Consider the following 27,562-nt stretch of genomic DNA (forward strand, 5'->3'; position numbering starts at 1 on the left):
TAATAGCTTTTTTTTTTTTCTAGAGGGGGAAATTTGAACATGATCAGTAGTAAACAATTACCTTCTGAATATTTTTGTGAAATGGCATCATCAAAGTGTCTGTGTTTTTCAGGTTGAAACCTCATCTCTTGATTGTAAAGTTTTCCTGTTGTTTTTTTGTGTGTGCTAGGGTTGGGGTTAAAGGCCTGTGCAGTCACAGTGCAAAGAACCAAACCAGGCAGGCTTTAAAAAAGAAGACATTGTGGGTGCTGACAGATGTGAAGCTCCCTGCTGTAACTCAGTGCATGACAAAAAGCGCCATGGGTTACAGCAACTCCACTGACCCAACAGACATTCACTGCTGGGTCTGGGGGGTGGAGGATCAAGCTCCACATTGGATTTGATCCAAGAGAGGCCACATGTCTGCAGCCTCTCTCCCCTAGCTCTGCCTCCTCCCCACCTGCTCTGCTGTTCTCTGTAGGATGGGAGGGGAATAGGGAGGGGAGGGAGCTCCTGTCTGGGTTTTGCCCAGCCTGTGCTGGAAGGGGGTTGGTGGATTGGAGCCCTTCCAAGGCAGAGCCCAAGGGGGCTGCAATATACCTGCCTGCTCTGGAACCATGCACTTTTGTCAGGACACAGCTATAGATTGCTTTCAAGGAGCAGATCATGTGACCAATATCACAGAGTTCAATTCTGGTACATTGCAGCAAGCAGAGGCAGTTGTCGAGAAGTCTTCAAATGAGAGAGAACTCTTCCACTAGATCTGGAACCTCCTGATCAAGTGACTAAGATTTGGATAACTGCCCAACCATTGTTCTTGGACAGTGGACAATGTTGTACTACAAGGGAGGCAGTCAGGGGTTTCTGGGTTAAATTCTAATGTCCCTGAGGGTGACAGAATGTATAATGTATCACTGGGGTCTGAACTTCTTTCTTCTCCCTTCACCCCTTCCATCCCTCCAAGTCTAACCCTTAATTTTCATGGTAAAGCAGAGTTTATACTATTCATCTGTAGAGTGTACGTACATATACAAATAGGGGATTTGACTATGTATGGGAAAAGAAGACCTGCTTTTGAATCTACTGATTGAAACAGAAATAAAAATCTTTCAAGCTGTTACTGGCTTTTGAAACATTAAAGCAAATTTTATTACAGGGATTAGTTTACAATACACTTATTTATTAAAACAGAAAGACATCTTTATAAAAACTACTGTATAGAAAGACAAAAGCAGTGCAATAGCAGTGTAAAACACATTTTTGGTTTACCTGGCAATCACTTTAGAAGGAAATGATTCATAATATGAAGTCAGAGTATACAGCAAAAAAAAAAATAAAAAAAAAATAGGACAAGTTTAGATCCAAAACTAGAATAGCAGATCACCGGACACCTGCATGTATTGAATTTAAACATCAAGTGTTTAAATAAATGATATTGTTTTTAAGGTATTAGTAAAAATAAGAAAACCACTATAATCCTAGAATTTCTAATTAGGTTAGAAGGGAACCTAAATTTTGACTGTAAACTATTAAAATATACTATTGTTAATATTTTAATATTTATGAAAGAGAGGGACTGAACGAATGCCTGCCTTGCATAACAGGCTTTGCAATGCTTATTAAAAAGTTACTCCAGGTGGTTGGGTTTTTTATGTTACCTTAATTTGCCCACACTGGGTAGATTGTTAAACATAATTGAATAATTGGCTTTAAAAATATGTTTGAAATGTATTTTATTTATGCTACATCATACTTTTTCTTTATATGGACAGCTTTCATATAAAAACTCTAGCCATAATAAAACCTCAGTTATTTAAAATTGCTGCTACAGTATGCTGAAGGATACAGTAAAATTGACAGGCCAAATTGCTGCACTTGTGTATCTGTACTGAAATCAAAACCAGACATGAAAGATGGCTAAATGCAATGCTAACACCTACATACTCTTTTTACTAATTTCTTTTTGTCCTATTTTGTACAACACTAGAATATTTGTAAGCTGGACACACAAATTATTCTTAATAAAATATAATATATGAGGGTATGTATATAATAAATTTAGACAGGGAAAAATGCCTGTAAACTATGAGCAACATAATAGCTGTTGAAAAGGGAGTCCTTCATGAGGGATAGGATGGGATTATAAACTTTCCATAATGGAGTGATTTCATGTCTCCTATTGTTCCAGTTAAATAGGAAAGGGCATTAGTAGGTGAGTTTCATTCCATCACCCATTTTCTTTTACATATTGCAGACATGATTATTTGAAGCTGTGAATAAATCAGGATCTTAATGTAAAAGCAAATGCTGAATTTGGTGATGGTGTGTTTTTGGTTTGTCATAATCAGTTAGCAGAAGGCTGTGATCTGATAGTTCTCTACATTTAGCTTATAGCTGAGATGCTGAAGCTACTGTTTGCCTAGTCATTGCTTTTTTAAAAACTTCACAAGCTATATGTCACATAGAGGAGAAAAAAATCCAGTGATTTTTTATGCATATTTTTAGTTTAAGGCTCAACTAATATTAGTCTTATTTAAGATCCAGTATTTAGCTACAAGATATAGGCTATCATGATGTTTATGGAATGGTTTGTTCCTCTGTTATGACATGGATTTATCTATATATGTTAATTTGTAGGCAGTATGGAAATTTCAACCAGTGAGTATCTACCTAAGATTAATTGGTTCTGTATAGAGATTCAAAAACACACATCTATTACAATGTATACACAGACTAGAAATAAAGCATAAAACTGCTCATTAATAACGCACAATTCCCAAAGGGAAAAACCCTTACAAAATACAGTAAGTCACACAAACCAGTATCTAATACAAATTCCTTCATGAACATAAGCTTTTTTACAAAGATCTCTGTGGTGGTTGTAACCTCACAATAAAAGTAGGTCATTTAAAAAACACTCAGGAAGATTTCTGATTTCTTGATTAGGAGATCAATTAGAATGACTATGTACAGGAAAGGACACTGCTGATTGTAAAGTTGCTGAGTTTGTACTTCATGGGAAAATATTTGTTGTAATATTGCCCTATGGAGGATGAGCTTTTTGTGCCTTTGTTACTTTGGGTCTGATTTTTTTTCCCCTTACACTGGTGGAATCTGGAAGTTACTTTAGTAGAGTTCCAGTGGTATAAAAAAAACTTGGTCAAAAGCTGGCCCTCTGTTTTTTATTGTTTTAGTACTATGAAATTTGACACACAAATTAACAAACTCCGGGCTAAAATTCAGGGACCATTGGCCCAAAAGCTAACTGAAAAAAATGTGTTCAGAATCTAACTTGCCCCCCTGACAATTTTTGATGTTTACAATTGTTCACTTCTTTCTGTTTTTAAATATTTTCCTCCTGTCATTTCTTTGTTTCAGGAAACATCCTCACAAGTACAAGGGGAAATTGATCTTACAGAGGGGGAATGGAGAAACTGGTTATATACAAAATACAGTAAAATTCTTAAACAAAGTAGAAAAAATAGTGAAATAATTTTTCTTCAGTCTCCATGGTAACTGTGAGTGCTACAATATGGTAAGAAAATATCAGAGGGGTTTGATTTCTAAATTGATTGTGTTTCCTTAAGTTGGATGTTCCATTCTCATCCTTCTGTACTGTGGCATAGTGTCACATAACAAAGTGTTGTTTGTAGTCCTTTAAGAACAATGTACCCCATAAGCTCAAAGGAGCAGTAGGTTTGGTCCTTAGAGGTGCTGCTGAGCTGTCTCCCATTTGATTTCTGTTTGGTAACAGAGGGCACATCTACACAAGATGTTTAATGCACAGAAGACTAATTCTACTGTGCATTAGCATGGTGGGCAAAGCTCATGCTAATACACAAATGCAGGGGTTGTCAACTGGGGGTATGTGTGCCCCCCAGGGGTACTTGAGAAGACCCTAGGGGGTACGTGTGGGTGGGCGGGGATGGAATACCACCACACACCATTTCGCGCTGCCGCTGCCCACCTGGCCAGATGTGGGGGGTGAGGTAAGCTCATGTGCAGTGCTGCTGCTGCTCTGCATCTGGCTGTGCCCACCCTCCCCTCCGTGTCCAGCCACTGGGGATACACTGCTCTGTGTCTGGCCACCAGGGTACACTAATCAAGAAAGGTTGAAAACCCCTGCAGTAATGCACAGTAGAGTTAGTCTAATGCACAGTAGCATCACCAAAAATGTTCAACTGCACTAATGCGCTGTGGTGCCCATTACAGCACAGTTAGTACCTGTCATTTCAAGTACTAAACATAATGAGCTGTAATTACAGCACTTTAATGAAGGTATAGATGCACCCAGATACTTGCTAAATTTCTGTAGGCCTGATCCTGTGCGGATCTATTGTAACTGATGGAAATGCAGTGTTACTGCTTTGGAGAGGGTGTAAATCAGCAAAGGACCTGTGAAAGGAAGGTGATTATTATAGGTAAAACCTCAGAGATAGTTTGCAAGGGAAGGTAGGTTGTGGGGAAGGAACTATTTTACCCAGTGGGTCAAGGACAGAAAAAATATTGTGTCCAGGTACATGGGTTTTCTGACCTAACTAACACATTGGGGCTGATGATTCTATCTAATGGCTCCATTTTGCAGCCTTTACTTGTGTGGAAAGCATGATCACAGGGGCTGTGTTACTTTGCTCTTGTGAGGGAAAATTTAATTCTTCAGGAGAAACCAATGCTGTGTGCACATTACATACATCCATACAGTGTTTGAGACCTACCCATAGTGTCCTTTGCTGGAACTCTGCTGTTTTTCCGTGCTTCAACTAAAGTGCTTTGAATTAATCTCTTTTAATATGCTGTTTTTAGAAAACTAAAAGCTTTTGAGGTTCTAATGTTAACTAAGAATTTAAAGAATATTGATTCCCCTTTTTTGCTTGGAGTGCTACATTTTCCACTGTAAAATACCTTAGAAATATTTCAAAGATCCTAGCATGGCTCTTCAAGATGACTTGCATGTGGAGCAGGAGGAAGCACTGGAGCACCGTGCACAGTGGGGATGCTGCACGTATGCCCCTAGAGAGGAGGAAGGATTCAGAGCCTCCAGTGATGCTGATGGGGAGCATGCTTGCTTGTCTGTGACACCTGCTGTTTTAGATGTTCATTAGGGCTAGGGAAAGACATTACACATAAACTGGTTTAAGTGATCATAAACTAGGTTAAACCTGTAACAGAACAGACATTCAGTACACATAAACCAGTTAAAAAATGGCTGAAACAAACCTGGTTGCATATAGTATTAGACTTAACTGATTTGAGTCAAGCTGGTTTAATGCAATGTCTGTCTCAGATCCCTTCCTGGTTTAAATTAAACCAGACTCCCACAGCATCCGGGCATGCTCTCTGGGCTGGACAGGGCTTTCTGCTCCAGAGCAGGGCTGGCCCTACCCATCTGCTCCCTGGCTGGAGCTCCAGCAGAGACTTGCAGGCATGGAGCATCTGCCTGGCTTCCTCCTGCTCCCCCCCACCGCAACTGCTTGCAGCTCAAGCAGGGATCCCTCCCTGCCTGCTCCCAGAGGACGGATGGTAGCTAACATGTGGTATGCTAGCTAATACTGAGAGGTGTCTGTGTAAGGCAGACCGGACAGTGTCTTTAGGGGTTTTTGGAGCTAATCAACAGGACAGCTGGTAATGTCCCTCCCTTCTTTCCTTGCAAAAAGTTGTTTAAGAAGAGCTTGAACTAATGAGAGAGGCTTTGTTTTCTGATGGGGTGTTAAATGCTGATAACAGAGCTGATAAATGCTTTGTTATCAAGGGTGGGGGGGAGAGGGGAGGGAACCCCTTCCTAATCAGAGCATCTGCTGGGGCCTGGCCACGTCACTCCCTCAGCTCAGCCCTGTTTAAGGGAAGGGGGGGGAGGGGGCTGCTGTAGTGCCCCCTTCTAGTCTGAGCCACTGCAGGCATGTGCCTGAATTTCCTCAGTCCAGAGGGGATGTCTTAACAGTTACAAACTGGTTTAGCCTATCCAGGTTAGACTAACCTAGAAAGATTGAATCAATTAAGGCTCAAGCTTTTGAATGTGTGTCCCTAACCTAGATGTTGCATGCTCTCACCTTACTTAGGAATGCTTTCTATTTGCTGGCTGATGTGCAAGAAGATGGTACATGGACACATTCCTATCTAACTCAGTCCTCTGGTGAGGACTTGGCTGCTTCAAGCAAATCTGACTGGCCTCCCTTACTTGTGCCCTCCTACATAAATTGCTCCCAGTTCCTTTTTTCTGTTGACTGTATGTAAGCATGGCAAACATAACTTGTTCCAAGTCATCAAGTAATAATCTATCCATTAGGTGTTCAGTAAAATAGTAAAATGTACTCAAGTCAAAGTAGTCTCTAAATGATATTCAATATGGAGTTGTTCTTGGTGTGGCCAATGCAATAAAATATATGCCTAGTCATTATCATATTGTTTTGTGTTTGAAAAAATATTAGCTATGATTTATTCATTTGGAATAAATGTGCTGTATAGACTGCTGGAATTCCAGAGGAATTACTCCTTTTCATTGTCACCACCAGGTGCTTTGTTTCTATATAAAGTCTCCATGCATGACTGAAGTTCACAGGAATGATTTGTATAAAACATACCACAGGATTTCAAATTAAACCTGTAACATAAAAAATAACATTTAGCTATTGCAACATACAGTGAGCATTCAATATGCTTCTGTGATTCTATCATTGGCACTTTGGCCTGCTCAGGAATCCTCAGATAAATTATGAAGCCAATCAATGGCTGAGGGAACTGGATTATTGCCTTGTAAAACAAGAGGGGCAATGGCATTATTGCTATTTGTAATATAAACATTTCTTTTTTTTTTCTTCCACTTTCTATTAGTTTCAGGAAGGGGAGAGGTGATGGTGGGGTGGTATCTATCTTATTTCTTTACAACCACTCTTCACCCTGAAGGAGGGTGTGTGCAGCTGAAACCACTTGGTGTGCTCAGGAGTCTGATGTCCTGCAGCTGACACAGCTGTGGGTGAAAGAAGAATTTAGGTGTTGGAATGACTATTATCTTGCATTCCAATTAGATGACAGAGGTTCCCTTGCATTATAATGTGCAATAAGGGGCAGGGGAGGGACAGTAACTTGGCTTGTTGACATCTAGACTATTGTGACATAATGTTCACCAGAGAACTTTGGAAAAAAACTCACATTCAATATTGTGACACTTAGATTAGGCTCAAATGGCAATAGATGGATGGGGAGGCAAAGAAAGGTTATCTACCAAATGTTCATCTTGTAGTCCGTGTCCACCTTGACATGGATCTTGCCAGAGCAACATGTGTTTCATTTGTCTGAGCATCTTCTCAATACAGTTTCTCCATTCAATAATAATAATCTTGGTCTAGAATGAAAATATTGCTTGCAGACTGCTTCCTGATCAAAAACTTTCTATGTTGTTTGCTTTTTTTTTTTTTTTAAGTTGGCAGGATGGTGATTCTCTTCAGGTGAGTTGGCCAACATCCATCTCAAGAGTGTCTTTCTTTTTCTGTCATTCAGCTGGACGGTTCTGTTGGAAGCTCCTCCCTGGATTCTAATCTTACCTCTCCCATCTTGAGGCACATCAATATATATATATATTTTCTGAAAGACAGAAAATGGAAATATTTGTCAGGATGCTTCAAGCTGTCACTGTAATAGAATTTTCCATAAATGTAAACCTGTGTTTTCAAACTGACTTTAAAAAAATGTTTCCTAATAATACTGAACACTGACACTCACGCTTAATGTAAATAGTCCTACTAAGAATTATTTCCATAGTCAGGTATGAGGTACTTGGTTGGTTGGGCTCTAATAAGAGAAATGAAACTAGCTTCTTCCCAAATTTCTCATCTTCTCTGTGGGTTAGTTTGTTGTTGATGATTGTCTTGTTAGGGCTATGTGTAGATGCACCCACTGTAACCATTATTCTCATGAAAAACCTTACTTGCCTGAATAGTCTCCATGGACTTGGGAACATTTGCATAAATCAGATTTACCCATGTGTTGGGTATGGTGCTTATTGCTACTACTAATAGATTATGCATGGGGATGGGAATAATGCCTAAGCCAGATCCTTACTCGGCTGCTGATTCTTTTTGTGGCATTACTTAACTTTTACTTATGGGGCATGTCTATACTCTCAGTAGCTGGAAAACACTTCTTGCCTACCTGTTTCTGCTACATGTGCATCAGTCCTAGAAATGAAGCAGAAAAGCTGTCCTGAGATTGCCTCTCCTAGCCACTCTTGATCTAGTTCTGGAGTGCTTGCGAGTGGAGGGGGATCCCTCAGGTGGCTTCATTTTCTTATTTCAAGGATTGGTGCACATGGAGAGGTTGGGTGTGGCATGCTTCTCAGGCCTCCCAGGAGTGCTGCAGAATGTGTATAGCCATGTTTTCACTTACCACTGTCTAAAAGAGTGACTGAGGCTCTAGTTCACATTATAATTCAGACACAATGCATTTGTTAATCATCTGTTAAGCAGTAACCTGGCCACATGTTTAGGGGATGAATAGTACCACAAAAAGGGAAATCAGTAAAAATGTGTAATTTTTGTGGCTCTTTTCCACTGTATCTTAAACTGAACATATGGCAGTGTGAAGAGTGCACTGAAGTCTCCAACTAGCCCAGGTACTGTCTCTGCTGATGTTCAGCTATTGTTGTCAGGATCAGGCCCCTATCAGAGCTTGAACTGGCCCCAGTGTGATTTCTGCCAGCTCCAGGGACCATGTATGTGCAGTCCTGGACCCAGGTGACAATCAGCTGATTGTTGGGCACTGAACATTGAACCTGCCGGATCTGATCTCTGATCCCAAAATCGCACATCCTGCCTTGCATTTGTGGCATGGCAGGAGCTCAATTGTTGGGATTGGGGATTAGATCCCATTGTGCCTTTACATTAACTCCGGTCAGTGGCCTAAGATATGTATTTGCTTTTCTCCAAAAGGTGTTGAGATTAGTGTTATTTGGAGTTTCTACAGCATGCCAGACAAAACAGATGTGATAAATGTGTTAAGTACTTGTACGCTCTTTACAAATGGTTCCTGGGTACTGAGCACCTGCAAATTGAGTCATTTTTGCAACATACTAAGATGTTCTCTGCTGAAGAATGCTAAATGGCCAAAATGTACAAAACATGGACGGAAAATGGAGACACAGGGTAAAGAGATTTTGCCCAAGGTGACAGTAAATCACAGTACAGCTGAGAGAACTCTGCTCTCCTGAATCCCAGACCCTGCTGCCTAGAGGCCGAGAATGACAGACTAGTTCATGTAGGAATCCAGCACTCGCTCACACCTCAGGATCTTTTGTTTTGTGTAGTATAACTTAACGGTTAGATAGTAGGCTAAATTTAGAGGTAGGTCAAGATTAGAAAAAAACATTAACTATAATAGTTGTAGGCAAGAGGCAATAATAGTATTACTCATCTGCATCTTCTATCAGACACAGATTTCTCTTTATCCATTGTTAGTATTCCCAAACTGATGTACAACATCATACAGATTGCATGCCATTAGTGCAGTATAAAGAAGCATCTGTTTCAGGGAACAAAATATTGTCATCTGCTGTTATTTAGTATTTACCTATCAAATCAATTCAGAACATAGTGCTAGATTCATCATTTTGTTTACTCCAATTTTACATCAACATAGCTTCACATGAATGTAACAGTGAATCTGTTTCTAAGAGTACTATGTCAAGCCGTTATTTTTGAAAATGTTATTTTGAAAATGCAGAGGGAATTTGAAATAAAGAGGTACAAGCTGGCTCATATAGCACTAACTCATTTCCAGCCTTCACCCAAAGTTCCAATCAAATGAAATAATTAAGTTTTGAAACAAGTTTGGGGTGAGTTTAGTTGTCTGCATTATCTTGTGCCTCTTGGTTCTGATTTGAAACAAAGAATGAAACATGATTGTTTTCATGGTATGTCTGACCTTGCCAAATCACGGAAAGGAACAAAACAAAACAAAAAATTATTTGTGAAAGCCTACTTCTCATGAGGTTTCCATACTGAAGAAGTTGAAACAAGTCTGTTTAGTTCTAGAGGGAACCTTTTGAGATCTACTCATAACTTAAATTAAAATACCTGGATGGAGATATAAAATAGTAAGTGTACCTGTCACAGTTCAGGGCTAACTGTGTCCATTATGGTACCTTCAGGTTTTTTTTGTGTGTATGTAAAGTGCATTGCATGCTGTTGGCTCAGGTGAAATTCTTTAGTATTATTCTTGTCATAACCCAATCATTTTTAGTGCCTTGGCACAGTGGAATTTTCCCGCCACATTGGAACTTCTTTGCACGATGGAATTTTCTGCTGCAGAGAGAGAACCCCGGTGCAAAAAAAGTTCCCGCCATTTGTATGTAAATTCGCACCCCATTATTGGCTGGTTCTAAATTATTCCTGCTTAACGACTAGTAATTGGCTTGCTAGCCGTATAAAAATCCACGCGACTTCCGCCCAAGTCGGAGAACTTTGAGCACGCTGTAGAGTGACTTTAAAGAATTCCTGACTCGTGGCAGAGCGAATCAGTAGCCTCATCAACTACCGATTTTTCCTCCCCGTTGCCAAGCGCTTATCCCCGACGTACCCTTTCCCTGCATGCCTGGTTCGTCTGTAGACTTACTGGCTTAGTTTCTTGCCAGTTGAAGCAACTCATTGCAACTACGCAAGCAGCCTTTACAGCCTGCGTTGCGGCCACCAGCGGCGTAAGTAAAAACTATTTTTGCAACCAATACGCTGTCTCGCCTCTCCATCCACCAGCCCGCCTGATGTTCGCTTAATTAACCAGCGTTCCCCTCGGTCGGCTCTACCTGGCCGAGACATGGTGTCACGAATAGGATCTAAGGGCACGGTGGTGGAGATGAATCTACTTGAGTGCTGCCCCTGGCGCACCGGGATCCGCTGTGTGGAAAGCGCAAATGAGCTCTGGGCGCATATCGCCTACCACCAAGCGGAAGGAGGGGATAGAAGAAACATTAACGGCTACTTCTCAGTAAAAAGGGAAGGAGCAGTCATAAAGGAGTGGAGAACAAAGTTGTCTGTCGGGGAGTTCGGGTGTGTAATGGGCAGTGAGCAGGTTTACTATCGACCTCCAGAGGAAACACCGACCCTATCCCTAGTGGGGGTGAAGGTGAGGAAGGTGGAAAAGCTGACCCCTGCTCAGGAGTTTGTCCAGTGCACCCGATACCTGAGGGAAGGAGGGGAACCCACCCCAACGGACTGGTTTAATTGTCCGGCTTTAGTGCCTGGGTCGCGTGGTCACGAACTCCTCGTTCAACTCCGAGAAGACTTGGAGACCGAGGGTCGCCACGTGGCAAGATGGCGGATAACAAAGTGGAAAAAGGGAAAAATAATAAATGTGTTATTCCGTTCAGTAGCGGGTCTACTATGGGAGAATGCAAACTTATAGGCTCAGTTATATACAGCAGGCAAGGAGTCAATGGAGCGGACGGTAGAGGACTCCAAACTGACGCTTAAAAATAGTGCCGGTCGCATGGCTTCGCCGCCAGAAAATGGTGCCAAGAGAAACCCAAGCTGTCCGGAGAACCCGGAAAAGAGGGGCGGGGCTTCAGAAAAACAGGCGGAGATCCGCCCAGCAAGCCCGCCCCAGAAGTGACGTCACTCCCAACGGCCCCGCCTCCTTGTCACGGGGAGGGGGCAATGGGAGGGAAGATGTATCCAGTGCTCCCGCCTGATGAATTTAACCCTTTCCTGGCTGCGGCTCACCCAGTAGCATTAATGAAGCATGTCGCAGATGAGGGAGGTACCACACGTACCATCATTACATCTCGCACGCGCACCCGACCAGAGATACAAGAACTTTGTAGGGATTCCAAAATGAAACCTGAGGAAACTCTGGCCATATGGCTGGGACGACTGATTGTGGAATTTGCATCCAACATACTAGACCTAGAAGAGGCAAGTGCCTTGACCCGACAAGCGGCGTGGAGTGGAGGACGCGCCACTGATCTGAATGTGGTCTCGGAAAACACACATTGGCCCATTCCTCTCCCGGCGCTCGTGGTGGGACAGGTAGCCCATAAATCCCACACCTGGCATGAGCACCACCCACAAAAGACCAGCACGGAACAACTTCTCTTGGCCATAATTGGAGTGTCATACCTTACGTGGAACCCAAGAATACATCCACTGGGACTAACAGCTGCCCAGCGTAGGGAAAAATGGGCTCATCGCCACTTACCAAACCCCGGAGCAATTCCAACGCCTCTGGAGGCTATAGACACCTGTGTAGAAGTGTATGGAGGAACGGACACTGTCACACTCCGACTCTTCCTTAATTCAGTGGCAGGTCAGCCAGTAGGAAACCTCTTGGGTCATCTCCCACGATTACAGGCGCTCATGAAACAAAGCGAGGGAGCTCCTATTGATGCAAAAGACTGGCTTTGGCGCATCTGGTTGGAGCACCAAGACCGAGGCGTCAGGAATTTGACTTACGGCGAGAGCCATGGTGGTCACCCCAAAGATCAACGGAGGAAAGAGTTATGTTCAGATTCCTCCTCAGCCACTCTGGACTTACAAAGCAGCAGTTGCGTGTCCTTGAGAATGAGGGCCAACGTCGTCTAGCCAACACACTAGGATTCAAATTCGGGGACAAGCCAAAAAACGAATAACGGCCGTCAGCTCCACCGGCGGCCTTCTCCAACTCAAACCTGACCCCACTTATCTCCGTCCCTACGCTGAACTTACTGTCTACGATCCCACTGATCCAGGTAATCAACAACAAGTGTTCTTCATCCTCGACACCGGAGCTCAAGTTAATGTAATCACTTCAATGATACCCCACCAGAAAACCACAAAAACAATTAGGGTACAGGGACTTAACACTGTTGCAGTTACAACAAAAGTCAAATTTACTGTCCAAGGCCATCAACGGACTCTAGGGGCAGTGTTAGGGGGCACCAATATTCTGGGAATTCTGGGAATCAAAGCACTTAACCTCAAGGAACAAGTGTTACAAGCGCTACCCATCACTATCCCGAAGAGGGATTGGCATCGACCAACGCTCTACAACACCTCCACCTGGCAATACCTACCAATCCCAACCAAGGGCCCCCTCAAAAAATCCCTCATTGATCTCCTGCAATGACTGGAGCAACAAGGTTGCATCAAACCAGTAACTGCCAGTACCTACCTGTCACCGGGGTGGGGAGTTGCAAAGCCTGGGAAACCCATCGAAGCTCGGCTAGTCGTTGATTACAGGGAGGCCAACAAAAGTTGTCGAGTGCTTCAGCAACCCAACCCTTCAACCCTACCACAATGTATGTTCGAAATGGCTCAATTCCAGCGAAACAAATGGGTCGGGGTCACACTGGACCTAAAGAACATGTTCTTTTCAATTCCGATAGTTGACCCTGAAGGAGTATTGAATATGTGCATCGAGGGCACCATGTACAGATGGACGGTCTGCCCGCAGGGATACTGCAATGCCCCGTCACTAGCCACCGGTGCCATGAATGATACCCTGAAGAACTTTCGTGCCTCACATACCCTTCCATCAGAAGAGGAATTGAGAATCTGGAGTTATATTGACGACATCGCTATTATGGGTCGTGACAGTTCCATCGTTACCAGCATAGTCAACCAACTGGTCGCCCACCTTCAGAGTGAGGGATGGATGATTAACAAGGAAGAGTCATGCCTACATCCCGTAGATGACATCACATTCCTTGGCACCCGATTCATTGGCTCCATCCGCCATGGAATTTCACATGATGGTCCTGACATCGACCCACTAAAGAAATCCCTGCCCGTGACTAAAAGACATTTTCAGCAGCTCTTAGGTCACTTAAATTGGTATCGGCATTATGTTAACCCTAGTCATCTAGCACTCCTTACTAAATTACAGCGACAGATCGGTAACAAGTCCCGAAAATCCACACCTTGGACGGAAGGGGACCAGCAGAATCTACTTCGCCCGTTAGCTGCTGTCAAGAGTATGCAGCTCCATGCAATCAATCTTGGTGAACCATTAATCGTAACCCTTGGATTCACCACAAACTACGTGTGGGCTGTTGCGCACAACCCTCGTGATGAACTAGTATACACTGCCCATAAGACTCTTCAAGCAGCACAACATCGGTATGGAGCTATAGGAAAAATCCTCCTAGCTGGACAGCTAGTGGAGCCATTAGCAAGGGGGCACGGGACACTTCGCGCTCCCGTTGCCACGTTGCTGCCCTTGCTAGATGCAGAGAAAGTCGCCCCGCATTTTCAGGGGGAACCTAAGACATGGAACACGTTGGTGCTTGCCCACCACTACAACTGGTGCTGCTGGAAATTTGAGGACACAAAACCTAGTCCTAGCCCGGAGGATGAGGAAAAGCTCCCAACGCTATATGAAACCTCCGCCCCGGCCTGGATGGCTTCAGATGGAACCTCCTGACACGGTGGAGGCTATGGGTATTATTAAGGATACAACACTTCCACGAGTCCATGCATTGGAAGCCCTCTGGATGCTACACCCTGTGTTGGCTCAGGGAAGACTTGGATCTGGCGGGTGCTGCCTGTGAACTGTGACAGCACCTGTGCAGCTAGCACCCCACCTATGTGGCCCTGGGGGGCACTGCCACCACAGAGGGAAGGACTGCTCCCCCCCTGCTCAGGGGCTGTGTGGCCTGGCAGTAGCTTGCGCAGGCAGTCTTCACTGAAAAAAAAAAAAGGCGACGGTCCTTTTTTTTGTTTGTTTTTTGCCCACAGAGCCTGCCCACCTTTCCCAGCAGCATCTTAATTTTGGGAATGTAGAAACTATAAGCAGCTTCCTACATCTGTTTGAAAATTAAATTTTGTCAGCATGCTTGGCTGTACAGTCTTTGTAAGGAGTGGATAAATAAGACGTCATGTACCGTGTTCTCTAACTCACAGACCAGCACTCAAATACCCGTACAAGAAAGCACTGATCAGTCAACTGGTGTGGGATGTAAAGCAGTTTCTATCCCATTTTTAAAGTTGTTTAACTATCTGAAGAAAATCTTAATGTGTTCTGGGGAAAGTTCTGTAATTTCTCACCTCTCTCAATTGCTTTTGGGGTGGATAGGGGCTGTGTGTGAGTGTGTGCTTGCAGAGAGAGATTGTATTAATAGTGACACCAGCAGCAGGAGTGAAAAAAACATTCAACACTTTTCTAGCAGATTGCATGTTTAAAGTGCTGTACAGTGAGAAAAAAAGAAAGTGCTATTTATACATCCATCCTTTCAGATTGCTTGGCTAACTAACCACAAAAAGTGTTACTGCTTTTAGGTTGAAATCGTGATGTCATTCGTGGGGGTTTGTTGTCTTGGTGGTGGTATTCAATAGACTGATCTTAAGTTCCTGCAACTAGTAAGAAAGCTTCCAGTGGCTTCAATAAACATTATGCAGGCCTCTAGTTCTGTACAATTTTGTAACTCCTATGAGAGTCTCTGGGTATAAAGTCAAGCAGTGGGTTTAACCATGGTGTGAGATGCACGTTACATAGATAAAACAAATAGGTCCCCTGAGTTTAATGGCCCATTGGGCTGTAGTATACTTAAGGACACCTGTTTCTATAGTCAATCACACACATCAGGTCTGTTCTTTGATTCTGCAGTCAGAATGATCAGCCAGGTACAGCTGGATTGACTGAGGACAGCCTTTGGCAGGCTTCAAGAGTTGAGGATTCACACTCATAGCTTCTCAAAACATAGCTGGATGCCTTAATTGCCTGTTTCCCTGCCCTGCAGATGGATGTAGAGTTATTATTGTATTTTCTTGCATACAAACACACCCCTTCTATACAACACACACCTTGTTTTTGAAAGGCAGAATGAAGAAAAAAATATTCCTTGTAGAAACTAACTAGTAGCAGCTAGGGAGCTGAATCTGTTCCTGAGCCTGCTCCAGTCCATTGTGCCAGATGAAGTTTCAGCAACTAAAGCTGCTACCACTCTGTAGCTTCAAATTTCTGGACCCATAGGGTGCTTGTACGCATACTTGATATTTAGTCACTAAAAATGTTCCTGGTTTAATTTCCCTTTCTTATTTTTGGTGACTAATTATGTAATGTGTACCTGATTTAGCATAATAAGCCCTTACATGTTATAACTAGTAGGGGTGTGCAAAACGAGCTGTATTTGATTTGGATTCGGATTTGGCCCAAATCGGGGACAGTGATTCAATTTGGATCACTGTCCCCAATTCAATTTGGCCGAATCCAAATCTGAAGATTCGATGCTGATTCAGAGAATCAGCAATTCAGTCATAGACACAACTTTACATGTTTTCTACATACCTCAAGGTACCAGGTAGCTCGTGAACGCTGCAATAGTGAGGTGGATGGAGTGTCCCACAGGAGTGCATGGTGGGGGAGGGGGGCCACTGTGTGCTTGGCAGTGAACCTGTAAGTGGACTGGAAGAACTTCAGGTCTGCCGGGGAGTGCTCAGGGGGGTCCCCCCACATCCTCCCAGCTCAGTGATCAGCTGCAGAGGAACCCTGGGTGCCCCCCATCCTAGGAGGCACCAGTCACCAAGCCAGGGGGACACAGGGGTGCCCCCCACCCCACGCTCCCCGGTGGGCCCAGAAGTGGACCAGAAGCACTTCTGGTTCACTTCCAGGTCTGCTGCCAAGCATGCTGGGGAGCCCCCCATGCTCCTGTGGGACACTCCATCTGCCCCAGGACCACAGTGTTGACAAGCCACCTGGTACCTTGAGGTATGTAGAAAAAAACATTTAAAGCCGTGTCTATGTCTGAATTTCTGAATCTTTCCAAATCTCTCCGAATTGATTTGGAGGGTTCCAATTCAATTCAGAGAGATTAAAGGGTTTCCTGATTCAATTTGGATTTGGAGAATCAGGGGCTGAAGCTTTGCACAGCCCTAATGACTAGTAAAAAGTGCTAGGGGGTACTCCAGAACAATTTTTTCTTCTGCCCTTTCAGTACTACCTTACTGCCAGGCAGCACTTTAGGACAAGAAACACCCTGCTGCAGCACTTGTGCTGCTCGGGCACGTGCTGGCCGGGTGCAGGGTACCCTTAGGTGCAAAATATTTAACCCTGCAAAGCCCTTCTCAGGGCAACTTTTGTTGCGCCTTTTTCCAGCACACGTGTGTTTTCATGTGCTTACCAGGCTGGCACCAGACTGTGTGTTGTGTTTTTTTTTTTTTACACCAGAACGAGGCTGACGGGGGGTATGTCTGTCCCCTGAGGGCCTATAAAGTCCTGGAGCAGGTATTGGGGTGCGTACACAGTATTGAAGATTGAGAGACTTCTGAGGCAGATTAGAGATGGCAGCACACCAGAGGCACAAGAACTCAGCCCAAGGGCACACTTGCCCCTGGCACAGCACCAGTGCCTGCTGCTTGCTGATGATGTTGGGTGCAGTTTTCCTTTTAAGTGCAGGATGAGGCCGCTTTTGTGACACTTGAAAGAGGACACTGAACTGTTTCACAAGCAATCGGGACACTTAAGGTTTGGTAAGTAAGAACGGACACTTGGCTGCACCCTGAGGGAAGGCACCTTTTCTTCAGGCTTTAGCATTACAATATTAGTGATTTCAATATTCATTGTGTCTAGCACATTTTCTGTTGTAATCAAAATATTCCTTACGTCTTCCTCCTGCAAAATGTGAAAATACCTTTTAAAGGTTTCTTACTGTTTTGAACATCTAAAAAAAGTCCTTCCACACACCTTTCCCCATGGCTGGGGGGCTTCTCTGGGCAAATAGTCTTTCCACACATCTTCCCTGCCCCATGGCTGTGGCTTCTTGGGGAAAATACTCTTTTCACTCTTACCTTCCCTAACATCGAGGTGAGGGAGGCCTTCTGGTGCAAAATAGTCCTTCCACAGACTTTCTCCCATGGCCAGAGGACTTCTGGGGCAAATAGTCTTTCCACACACCTTCTCTGCCCCATGGCTGGGGGGCTTTTGGGGCATAACAGTCCTTCCACACACCTTCCCCCAAATCTGGGGGGCTTCTTGGGGAAAATAGTCTTTCTACACACCTTCCCTTAGTAGGCATAGTGAGAAAGCCAATTTGGAGGTTATGAAATGCAGTAGTAATGACACAGTACAATGTTTTAAGGAATACAATCAGAAGGTTGATCTCGTTTACAAGGGGGAATTAAAGGTTCAAACAGGAGTTTGTAACAGAGTTTCATGAATGCTGATGTACTGGGAGCAGCACTGAGAGTAGCCCACCAAAAAAACCTCTCCAATCTCTTGCAAAGGAGAGCCATGCATCCTGTAGCCACAAGAGAAGAGCCCCAAGGTGCTTCAGGGATGATCATGAGGAGAAGGAGGGGGATGTTGATGTGACCCGGGAAGGGTGCAGGGGGGCTCATCTCATGGGGCAGTAGGTTCTTATGACTAGAGTTTTCTATGACCCCCCAGGATTGGTGTGCTTCTCCCTCCCTCATGTACTGCCAACCCAGTATTCGCAAAGCAGATTGCATTTCAACCTACTGGGGGCTAGGTGGGGACTGTGTGAACCAGGTTACATTCTATATCTCTTCTCTCTACCTACTTTAAAAAAAATCTCTGATAGAAATAAAGTATCACAAAAGAACTTTGAAAAGCATCCTGTATTTTAATTTTCCATAAAAGAAGCTGGGTGAAAATCTTCTGTGATGCTAGGTGGGGTGATAAAGGAAAGCACCCAATAATATGAATCCCAAATCTGATGACAGCCAGCATGGGGCCAGCATAACCAAGGCTATTGTCTTGTGGTTGAGGGCACTTATGAAGTAGATCATCAGCCATTAGCCCTTTACAAAGGCATAGGGGAACCACCCTACATAATGTAGCATAAATTAGGTATGGGACACATCAGGAAGACAGACAGCTGCAAGATGCCTTTGCACTGCCCAGTGTGTCAACCTTCTCATCAGGCATGGGCAGTCACTTGGGGTACTTCCCTACCCATTCCATGGGTAATATGAATAATCCCCCTCTCACTGCCTCCCCCCCCCAAAAAAATTGTAGTGCACGCTACTGTGTACATGCTGTGGCACAACCACCTTCCCAGCACAGGACCAGTGGGAATGCCAGTGGGAATGCTGTAGGCACCTGTGCTTTGGGGATAAAGGAGAGTCCAAGACAGTGGTAAGTTGGAGTATAGTGGGGTAGCTTGCAAAAGGACAGCAATTTGGAGTTGAATTTTTGGAATGGGGTAACTGCTCAATGTCATATCCCCTGATAGCTCCACAAAGGCCTGACAGCAAAGATGCAGCAACACAGACAGAGGAGGACTGGTATCAATGGGAATATACATTCATTACTTAGGTACATATGTAATGGAAACAATTGTTAAATACAGTTATGTCCTGCGATAAGAAAGTTCAAGTACTTGGATTTTCATATTTAGCAAACAGAGACACCACACATTGTACAAATTTCAATTTTTTTTTTTTTGGCATGAGTGAAACCTTACAGAGGAAAATTATGAGGGAGAAAGAAGAAAATTATTTTTTCTTTCTTTGCTTTATTTCTTTCCAGATGGCAGCAGCCAGGTGAAGTCCCTCTGAGCTCCTCCAGCTCAGGTCCCTTCTGCGTGCTCCTACCCACTCCCTGCCCCTCCTGTTTCTCTCTTGCCTTTCCCCAGCCTATGCTTGGGGGACCCCCTCTCTGCCCCTTTTCCCCACTTTCTGAGCTTTTTCCCCATGCTCTGGCATCCTCACCTGCCTCCAACCCTCCCCCACTCCTGCCTGTGCTCTCCCTTTGATTCCTGCTGCCTCCCTCCTCCAAGCCCCTTACCTTGGTCTCTGCTACCTCCTCCTGCCTTAAGGCTTGCCTTCAGCCTCTGCAGGGCTGTTTTGTCCCCCCTGGAGCTGAAGTTGGTGCTGTTTTAGCCCCCTCCCAGTCCCCAGCTTCAGTTCAAGGCTTTTTTTTTTTTTGCTCCTTGCAGTGGCCCCTTTGGGAGAGTTAACCGTCTCCTGACCAGGAAGGCTGCCAGCAGCCAGGGCACATGGCACGGGGATGTCTCTGCAGACCTGCCCCTCAGCCATGGCCTGTGGGTGCACGCCTCTCTCCACATCAGGGTGGAGGCCTGCGCCGGTGCTCTGGCAGACCTGATAGAAAGCCAGAATGTCTGGTATGCTACCTGGGTGAACTCAGTGCCTGTCATCTACCTGAGCTCCCCTGGGCTGGTGAGGGAGTTGTGTGCAGCAGGAATGGCAGTCTCAGGCATCCACTACTTGGCCATGCCCCTGGAGACCCTGGCAGTGCAGATGGTGGCCTTGAACATCCCCCCACACCTACCAGACTGGGACCTCACCAAAGCACTTGAGCGCTATGGCATCCTCATTAGCTCCTGGTGCAGACTGATTATGGGGAGCAGGGACCCCAGGCTCAGGCATGTCCTGTCCTTCCAGAGGCAGGTGTTCATGCTTCTCAAGGGGGGCCCCCAGACCCTGCCTCCCTCCATGACCTTTACAGTGGATGAGAGGCAGTATGTGGTCTACTTCTCCCAGGCCGAGACTGGGTGCCACCGCTGTGGCAGTGGCTCCCACCTGGCTGCCCAGTGCCTGCTGGGACAGTTAGCCAGGACACTGGCTGCTGCATCTGCACAGGGGGATGGCACATCCACCTTCAGCACAGCAGCCTCATTGAAGGGTGGGGCTGAGAGCTCCTCCCAGCCCCCCTCCAACTCTGCTCCATCTGGGGGGATTGGCACCTCTGGTGTGAGCATGCCGCACGGCGGGGGGGGGGGGGGCGCTAGGGTGTCTTCCCAGGTTCCTCCTGCCACTGTTGGGCAGACCTGAGCCTGACCTCACCCTGCCTCCCCCCCTGGCAACCATGCCACCTCAGGCCATGACTGAGGATGTCCCAGCAGCATGGGGAGTGTGTGCTGGAGGAGTCAGGCAACCCCTCACCCCCATTCCAGGCCGTGGAACTCATGAGCAGTGGGGGGAGATGGAACGTCTGCCTCTCTGGCGTCAGGCACAGGAGACAGCAGAGGGGCCTGCCAGCCCCGCACCAGTTCCCCTTCCTACTGAGGCCGATGCTGAGGAGATGGAGTGCCTTCCCCCTGAGCGCTGCCAGTGGCCTCAGGAGCGGGACAAAGTTTCCCCCCCGAAGCTGATGGGGATCGATCTCTCAGAGACAGTTGTCAACCTGGATGCTGAGGGGGGCCTGCTAGGGAGCCTGGCCATCGAGGGCATGTTCACTGGCCTCACTGGTAGGTGCCCTCCTAGGGTGCTGGTTCTCAGTTGGGAACATCCAGCTCCTGCTGGAGAGCCCCCCCTGGGTGGCCCCCAACTACAGAGGCCTCAACCTTTTTGGAGCAGACCAAGGGCCAGAGGAACGTAGCAGAGAGTATCCATCAGTGGAGCCTGGACCGCACACAGTTTGCCTGCACTGCCAGTGACGTGGCGAGGCTCATGTGCTGGGATTTGGGCATGTGTCAACATGCCTTCTGTCTTGAGAAGCTGGTGACCCAGGGGTGAGGAAGGTATGGGGCCAGGGCAGGTCCACAGAGTAGAATAGGGCATGATAGACCTTCCCCGTCTCTGTGGCCTTGCTCTGCTCTATCACCTGCTCTCCCACCTATACTCTGCCTATCCTTCCTCTCTATTCTCCTGCTCAAGGCTGTTACCACAATTGCCTCGCTGAATACCAATGGCTGCAGGGACCCAGTGAAGTGAATGGCCATCCTGGAGGGTTTGCGGAAGAAGCAGCTGGCAATCACCTTCCTCCAGGAGACGCACAGTGACACATATGATCAAGCCCACTGGCAGGCTGTCTGGAGAAGCCACCTGTTTCTGAGCCGTGGTACCAACCTCAGTGCCAGGGTGGCAACCCTCCTGTCCTCATGGGTGGGGACTTCTACTGTGCTATCGATGTGCAGCTAGACAGCATGGGGCCAGAAACACACCTGCCTTCAGCTCACAAGCTGTGGGCCACGCTGGAGGCAGTGGACCTCGTTGATGCCTGGTGGGTCCTCCATGCCGATGTGCACCAGTACACTCGGGCAAAGATGAGTGCCAGTGGGATTGCCATGGCCCACCTCAACCACCTCTACAATTCCCTTCTGTGCCCCTGTGATGAACTTATAGGCAGCCACAAGGTCGCCTCTCAACCTTCTCTTGCGGAGGCTGAAAAGATCCAGTTTCTCTAGTCTCTCCTCGTAGGGCTTGGTCTGTAGGCCCTTAACCATATGAGTGGCCCTTCTCTGGACCCTCTCCAGGTTATCCGCATCCTTCTTGAAGTGTGGCACCCAGAATTACATGCAGTACTCCAACTGGGTCTGACCAGTGCCCGATAGAGGGGAAGTATCACCTCCTTGGACCTATTCGTCATGCATCTGCTGATGCACGATAAAATGCCATTGGCTTTTTTGATGGCTTCGTCACACTGCCAACTCATGTTCATCTTGGAGTCCACTAGGACTCCAAGATCCCTTTCCACCTCTGTGCCACCCAGCAGGTCATTCCCTAGGCAGTAGGTGTGCTGGACATTTTTCTTCCCTAGGTGCAGCACTTTGCGTTTCTCCTTGTTGAACTGCATTCTGTTGTTTTCTGCCCACTTGTCCAACCTGCCCAGATCTGCTTGCAGCTGTTCCCTGCCCTCCGGCGTGTCCACATCCTCCACCTCAGGTCCCTTCTGTGCATTCCCTCCCCCCCCCCCCGCTCCCTGCCCAACCTCTTTCTTACTCCCCACTAAACCTTGCCTTTCTCCAGCTTGTGCTTGGGGACCCCCTCTATGCCCCTTTTCTCCACTTTCTGAGCTTTTTCCCCTGGGTGGTGGCATCCTCACTTGCCTCTGCCCCTCCCCCTCCCCCTCTCCCACCTGTACTTTCCCTTTGATTCCTACTGCTTCCCTCCTCCAGAGCCCCTTACCCTGGTCTCTGACAACTCCTCCTGCCTTAGGGCTTATCTTCAGCCTCTGCAGGGCTGTTCTGTGCCCCCTGGAGCTGATGTTGGGACTGTTTTAGCCCCCTCCCAGTCCCCAGTATCAGTTCAAAGTTTTGGGTTTTTTTGCTCCTTGCAGCAGCTTCTCTGGGAGAGCTAACCCTCTCTTGCCCAGGATGGCTGCCAGCAGCCAGGGCATATGGCACGGGGATGTCTCTGCAGACCTGCCCCTCAGCCATGGCCTGCGGGTGTATGCTCCTCTCCACATCAGGGTGGAGGCCTGTGCCAGTGCTCTGGCAGACCTGGTGGAATGCCTGGAACACTTCCCGGGTGAACTCAGTGCCCATCATGTACCTGAGCTCCCCCAGCCTGGTGAGGTAGGTGTGTGCGGTGGGGCTGGTGGTCTCAGGCGTCCAGTACTTGGCTATGCCCCTAGAGACCCTGGCAGTGTGGGCGGTGGCCTCCAACATCCCCCCACACCTGCCAGACCAGGACCTCATCAAAGCACTTGAGCACTATTGTGTCCTCACTAACCCCTGGCACAGGCTGACCATTCAGAGCAGGGACCCCAGGCTCAGGCATGTCCTGTCCTTCTGGAGGCAGGCATTCATCCTTCTCAAGGGGGGCCCCCAGACCCTGTTTCTCTCCATGACCTTTGTGGTGGCTGAGAGGTAGTATATGGTGTACTTCTCCCAGGGCATCATGCTGCCGCTGTGGCAGCAGCTCCCACCTGGCTGCCCAGTAGGGACACCAGCTTTTGCACCCACTCAGGGAAATAGCGCATCCACCCCTGGTGCAGAAGCCTCATCAAAAGGTGGGGGTGGAGGCTCCTCCCAGCCTCCCTTTGCCCCTGCTCCATCTGGGGGATCGATGTCTCTGGCGCAAGCATGCCACCCGGGGGAGGGACCTGGGATGTCCTCCCAGGCTCCTCCTGCCTCTGTCAGGGCTGACGCCTCACCAAGTGGAGGGGCTAGGGACTCCTCCCAATCCCCTCCTGCCCTGGACCCCTCTGGGGTGGCTGGTGCCTCAGACGCTGACACCCCACCAGGAATGGTGACCGTGGCCTCCTCTCAGCCTCCCTCCACCCTCCACCTGCCTGGTGGGGCTGCCCCCCCAGTGTGGGGTCCTCATCTGGTGGAGGAGCTGGGATAGCCTTCCAGTCCCCCCCCATCCCAGTTCTATCTGGGGTGGCTAGTGCCCCAGGTGCTGAGGCCCTGTTGGGTGGAACAACCAAGACCCCCCTCTCCACCTCCCTCCACCCTGCCTCATTTAAGGTGGTGGGCCCCAAGCAGCCTGGCCCTCCCTCTTTGGGAGAGGTCCCACCTATCTCTACTGCAAAGAAAGCCAAGAGCAAGAGGTGGAAGGGAGGTTCCCAAGGAGCCCTAGCCCCTTTAGGGCCCGCATCTGCAAGTGCCAGGGAGAATGTAGCCAGGGACCCTGACTCCACCCTGCCTGCCCCTCCCCCCCAGTGACTCTGCCACCTCAGGCCATGACTGAGGATGTCCCAGTGGCACAGAGGGTAATGGGGGAGTCAGGCAACCCCTCACCCCCATCTCAGCCTGTGGGAATTGTGGATGGTGGGAGGGAGGATGGAGTGCCAGCCTCTCCAATGTCAGGGGCAGGAGACGGCAGAGGGGCCTGGCACCCCCCCACCCACCGAGGCTGTTGATGAGGAGATGGAGTGCCTGCCTCCAAGCAGGATGACATTTGCCCCTGAAGCAGGTGGGGATTGATCTCCTGGAGATGGTCCTCAACCCGGATGCTGAGGGGGGCCTCCTAGGGAACCTGGCCATTGAAAGCACGTTCACTGGCCTTACTGGTAGGTCCCCTGTCAGGGTGAGGCCTCACCAGTTATCGGTTGGGAATATCCAGCTCCTGCTGGAGAACCCCCCTGGGCAGCCCCCAGCTACGGAGGCCTCATCGACCTCTTGGAGCATACCAAGGGCCAGAGAAACATGGTGGAAAGTATCCGTCAGTGGTGTCCGGACCCTGTGCAACTTGCTCGCACCACCAGTGATGCACCGAGGCTCATGCACAAGAATCTGGGCACATGTCAACATGCCTTCCACTTTGAGAACCCTGTGACCCGGGTGAGGGTGGTGTGGGGCTGGGGTGGGTCCACAAAGTAGAATAGGGCACGATAGGCCTTCCCCTTTCTCTGTGGCTTTGCTTTGCTCCGTCACCTGTTCTCCCACCTATACCCTGCCTATCCTTCCTCTCTATTCTGCTCATGGCTGCTACCACAATTGCCTCGCTGAATACCAACAGCTGCAGGAACCCGGTGAAGTGGACAGCCATCCTGGAGGGTTTGTGGCAGAAGCAGCTGGCGACTGCCTCCCTCTAGGAGACACACATCAACGTGCACAATCAAGCCGACTGGCATGCTGTCTGGAGAGGCCACCTGTTTCTGAGCCATGGTACCAACCTCAGTGCTGGGGTGGCAACTACAACTCAGCGGTGGCACAAGAGGTTGTCTCTGGCTGGCTGGGGACCATCCATGTCACCCTGGCACACCAGAGCCTGCTCCTTGTAAACATCTATGTGCCCACCCAGGGGAGGGAGAGGGAGCCTTCTTAGAGTCTCTGGGTGACCTCCTGTGTGATGCCAGTGAGAGTGATGACCTGCTCCTCATGGGTGGGGACTTCAATTGCTCCAGTGATGTGCAGCTACACCGGACAGGGCCAGAGCTGCACCTGCCTTTGGCCCATAAGCTGCAGGCCATGCTGGAGGCAGCGGATCTTGTTGACGCCTGGCGGGCCCTCCACGCCGACGTACACCAATACACCTGGGCAAAGATGAGCACCAGTGGGATCACCATGACCCGCCTCAAACATCTCTACATTGCCTGGCACCATCTGCCATTACTGTGCAGCAGCTGCATCATCTCATCAGGCCTCTCGAACCATGTCCTGGTCTGCTGTGAACTCAGCCTGCCTGGCAGGGTGCATACATGGACCCCTTACTGGTTCCTCAACATCAGCCTGCTACAGGACATCCACTTCCGGGATTGCTTCACCCACCTCTGGAGGAGCTGGGAGGCCACCCAAGCAGACTCCTCCTCCTGGCAGCTGTGGTGGGACATGGGGAAGATCCAGGTCCAGGCGTTCTGCCAGCAGTAGTCCCAGCTGGCAGTGAGATCCACCGCCACACCCAGGAGCTGGAGGTGGATGTGGTGGAGCTCGAGATGGCCTTGCTCCACACCAGCAATGACACGTTGCTCTTTGAGAGCCTCCAGTCCTGCAAGAAATGCCTGCTGGAGCTGGCAGTGGCAAAGGACATGGCCCATAGTGCGAAGGTGCATGCCCGCTGCCAGGAGCTGGTGGAAGACAACACCCTGACCAGCTTCTTCTTCAGCCTGGAGAGGCGGCGGGCTGTGGCAAAGGACTTGGACCATCTCAAGACCCTGGAGGGATGACTGCTCATGGACCTGGGTGAAGTGTGGGTGCACACCATTGCCTTCTACCAGCACTTGTTTGTGGCTGACCCACCTGCCCAGAGGCCACTTGGTGGCTGCATGAGGACCTGCCATGCCTCTGTATTTCACAGGCTGAGGCCCTGGAGCATGATCTCTCTCTGGCAGGGCTCAAGGCTGCTTTGGGGGGGCTCACCTTGGGCAGGTCCTTGGGCCTTGGGCCTTGATGGACTGCCTGTGGAGTTTTACAAAGCCTTCTGGCTCCTTCTTGGGCCCAGCCACCTCTGTGTCTTGTGTGAGAGCCTCACTGATAGTACCCTGCCAACCAGCTGCCACCAGATGGTGCTCACCTTGCTGCCCAAGAAAGGGGACTTGACTGCCTTAAGAACTGGTGTCCTGTCTCCCTTCTGTGAGTCAACTATAAGATCTTGGTGAAAGTGCTGGTGAACCGACTCTGCACCGTCATGGTCTCTGTCATTGGGCCCAAGCAGAGCTACTGTGTGCTGTGCAGGACCATCCAGGACAACCTGTTCCTGCTGCGTGACCTGCTCGCGGTTGTGGAGCTCTTTGGCCTGGGCATCAGCCTGGTCTCTCTGGACCAGGAGAAGGCCTTTGATTAGGCTGACCACCTGCTCAGCACCCTCAAGGCTTCTGGCTTCAGGTCCCTTTTTATTGCAGCACTGTGGGTCCTGTATCAAGACTCCTCCAGCCTGCTGAAGGTGAATGGCATGCTGTGCTCCCCATTCCTGGTGTGTTGGGGCAACAGCCACGGCTTCCCCCTGTTGGGCATGCTGTACACCCTGGCCATTGAACCACTGCTGCATATTCTGCGTTGCTGCCTGACCAGCTTAGCCCTGCCAGCAGCACTGGGCCTGACCACCGGCCCCCGTGATCCAGCTGACTGTGTAGGCAGATGACGTGACATTCTTCTTGGGCAGCCAGGAGGACGTGTGCACCCTGGTGGACTGACAGTGTATCTACAAGCTCACCTCATTGGCCTGCATCAACTGGGGCACAAGCAAAACCCTCCTGCTCAGGACATGGGCTGGCACACCGCTCCAGACTTGCCGGGGGGACTCGCTTGGTGCTGGGAAGGCCTCAAAGTCCTGGGAGTGTTACTGGGGCTGCCAGTCTTTGCAGCTTGCAACTGGGAGGACCTGGTGGAGGGGGTGGAGGCCCACCTGCAGTGCTGGTGCCTGCCTGCTCTTTCCTACTGTGGCTGGGTCCTTATTGCCACCAACCTGCTGGTGGCGACCCTGTGGCACTGCTGCACTGTGCTGGACCCCCAGCTGGAGCTGCTCGAGAGGCTGCAGTGGCTCCTGGTGGACTTCTTTTGGGATGGATGCCACTGGCTCACATGAGCTACTCTCTA

The 27,562-nt window shown here is 48.3% G+C and overlaps 1 protein-coding gene across 5 annotated transcripts in view; it reads right to left on the reverse strand.

Annotated features, from left to right (window-relative positions):
* Window positions 1-1,100: 1,100 nt before the first annotated feature.
* Window positions 1,101-27,562, reverse strand: part of SHISAL1 (shisa like 1) — a 172,044-nt gene continuing 145,582 nt past the window's right edge. For 4 of the 5 annotated variants that reach the window (XR_002092026.2, XR_002092024.2, XR_002092025.2 and 1 more), the window contains one exon: window positions 1,101-7,557. Coding sequence is in view for 1 of the 5 variants with exons in the window: in XM_059726649.1 (XP_059582632.1) it covers window position 7,557 (1 nt within the window). In the remaining 4 variants the exon portion in view is untranslated. The remainder of the gene's footprint in view (window positions 7,558-27,562) is intronic. The other variant, XR_009461848.1, reaches the window with a different exon arrangement.

This window comes from Alligator mississippiensis, chromosome 4, assembly GCF_030867095.1.
Source record: "Alligator mississippiensis isolate rAllMis1 chromosome 4, rAllMis1, whole genome shotgun sequence".
Classification (NCBI taxonomy): Eukaryota; Metazoa; Chordata; order Crocodylia; family Alligatoridae; genus Alligator; species Alligator mississippiensis.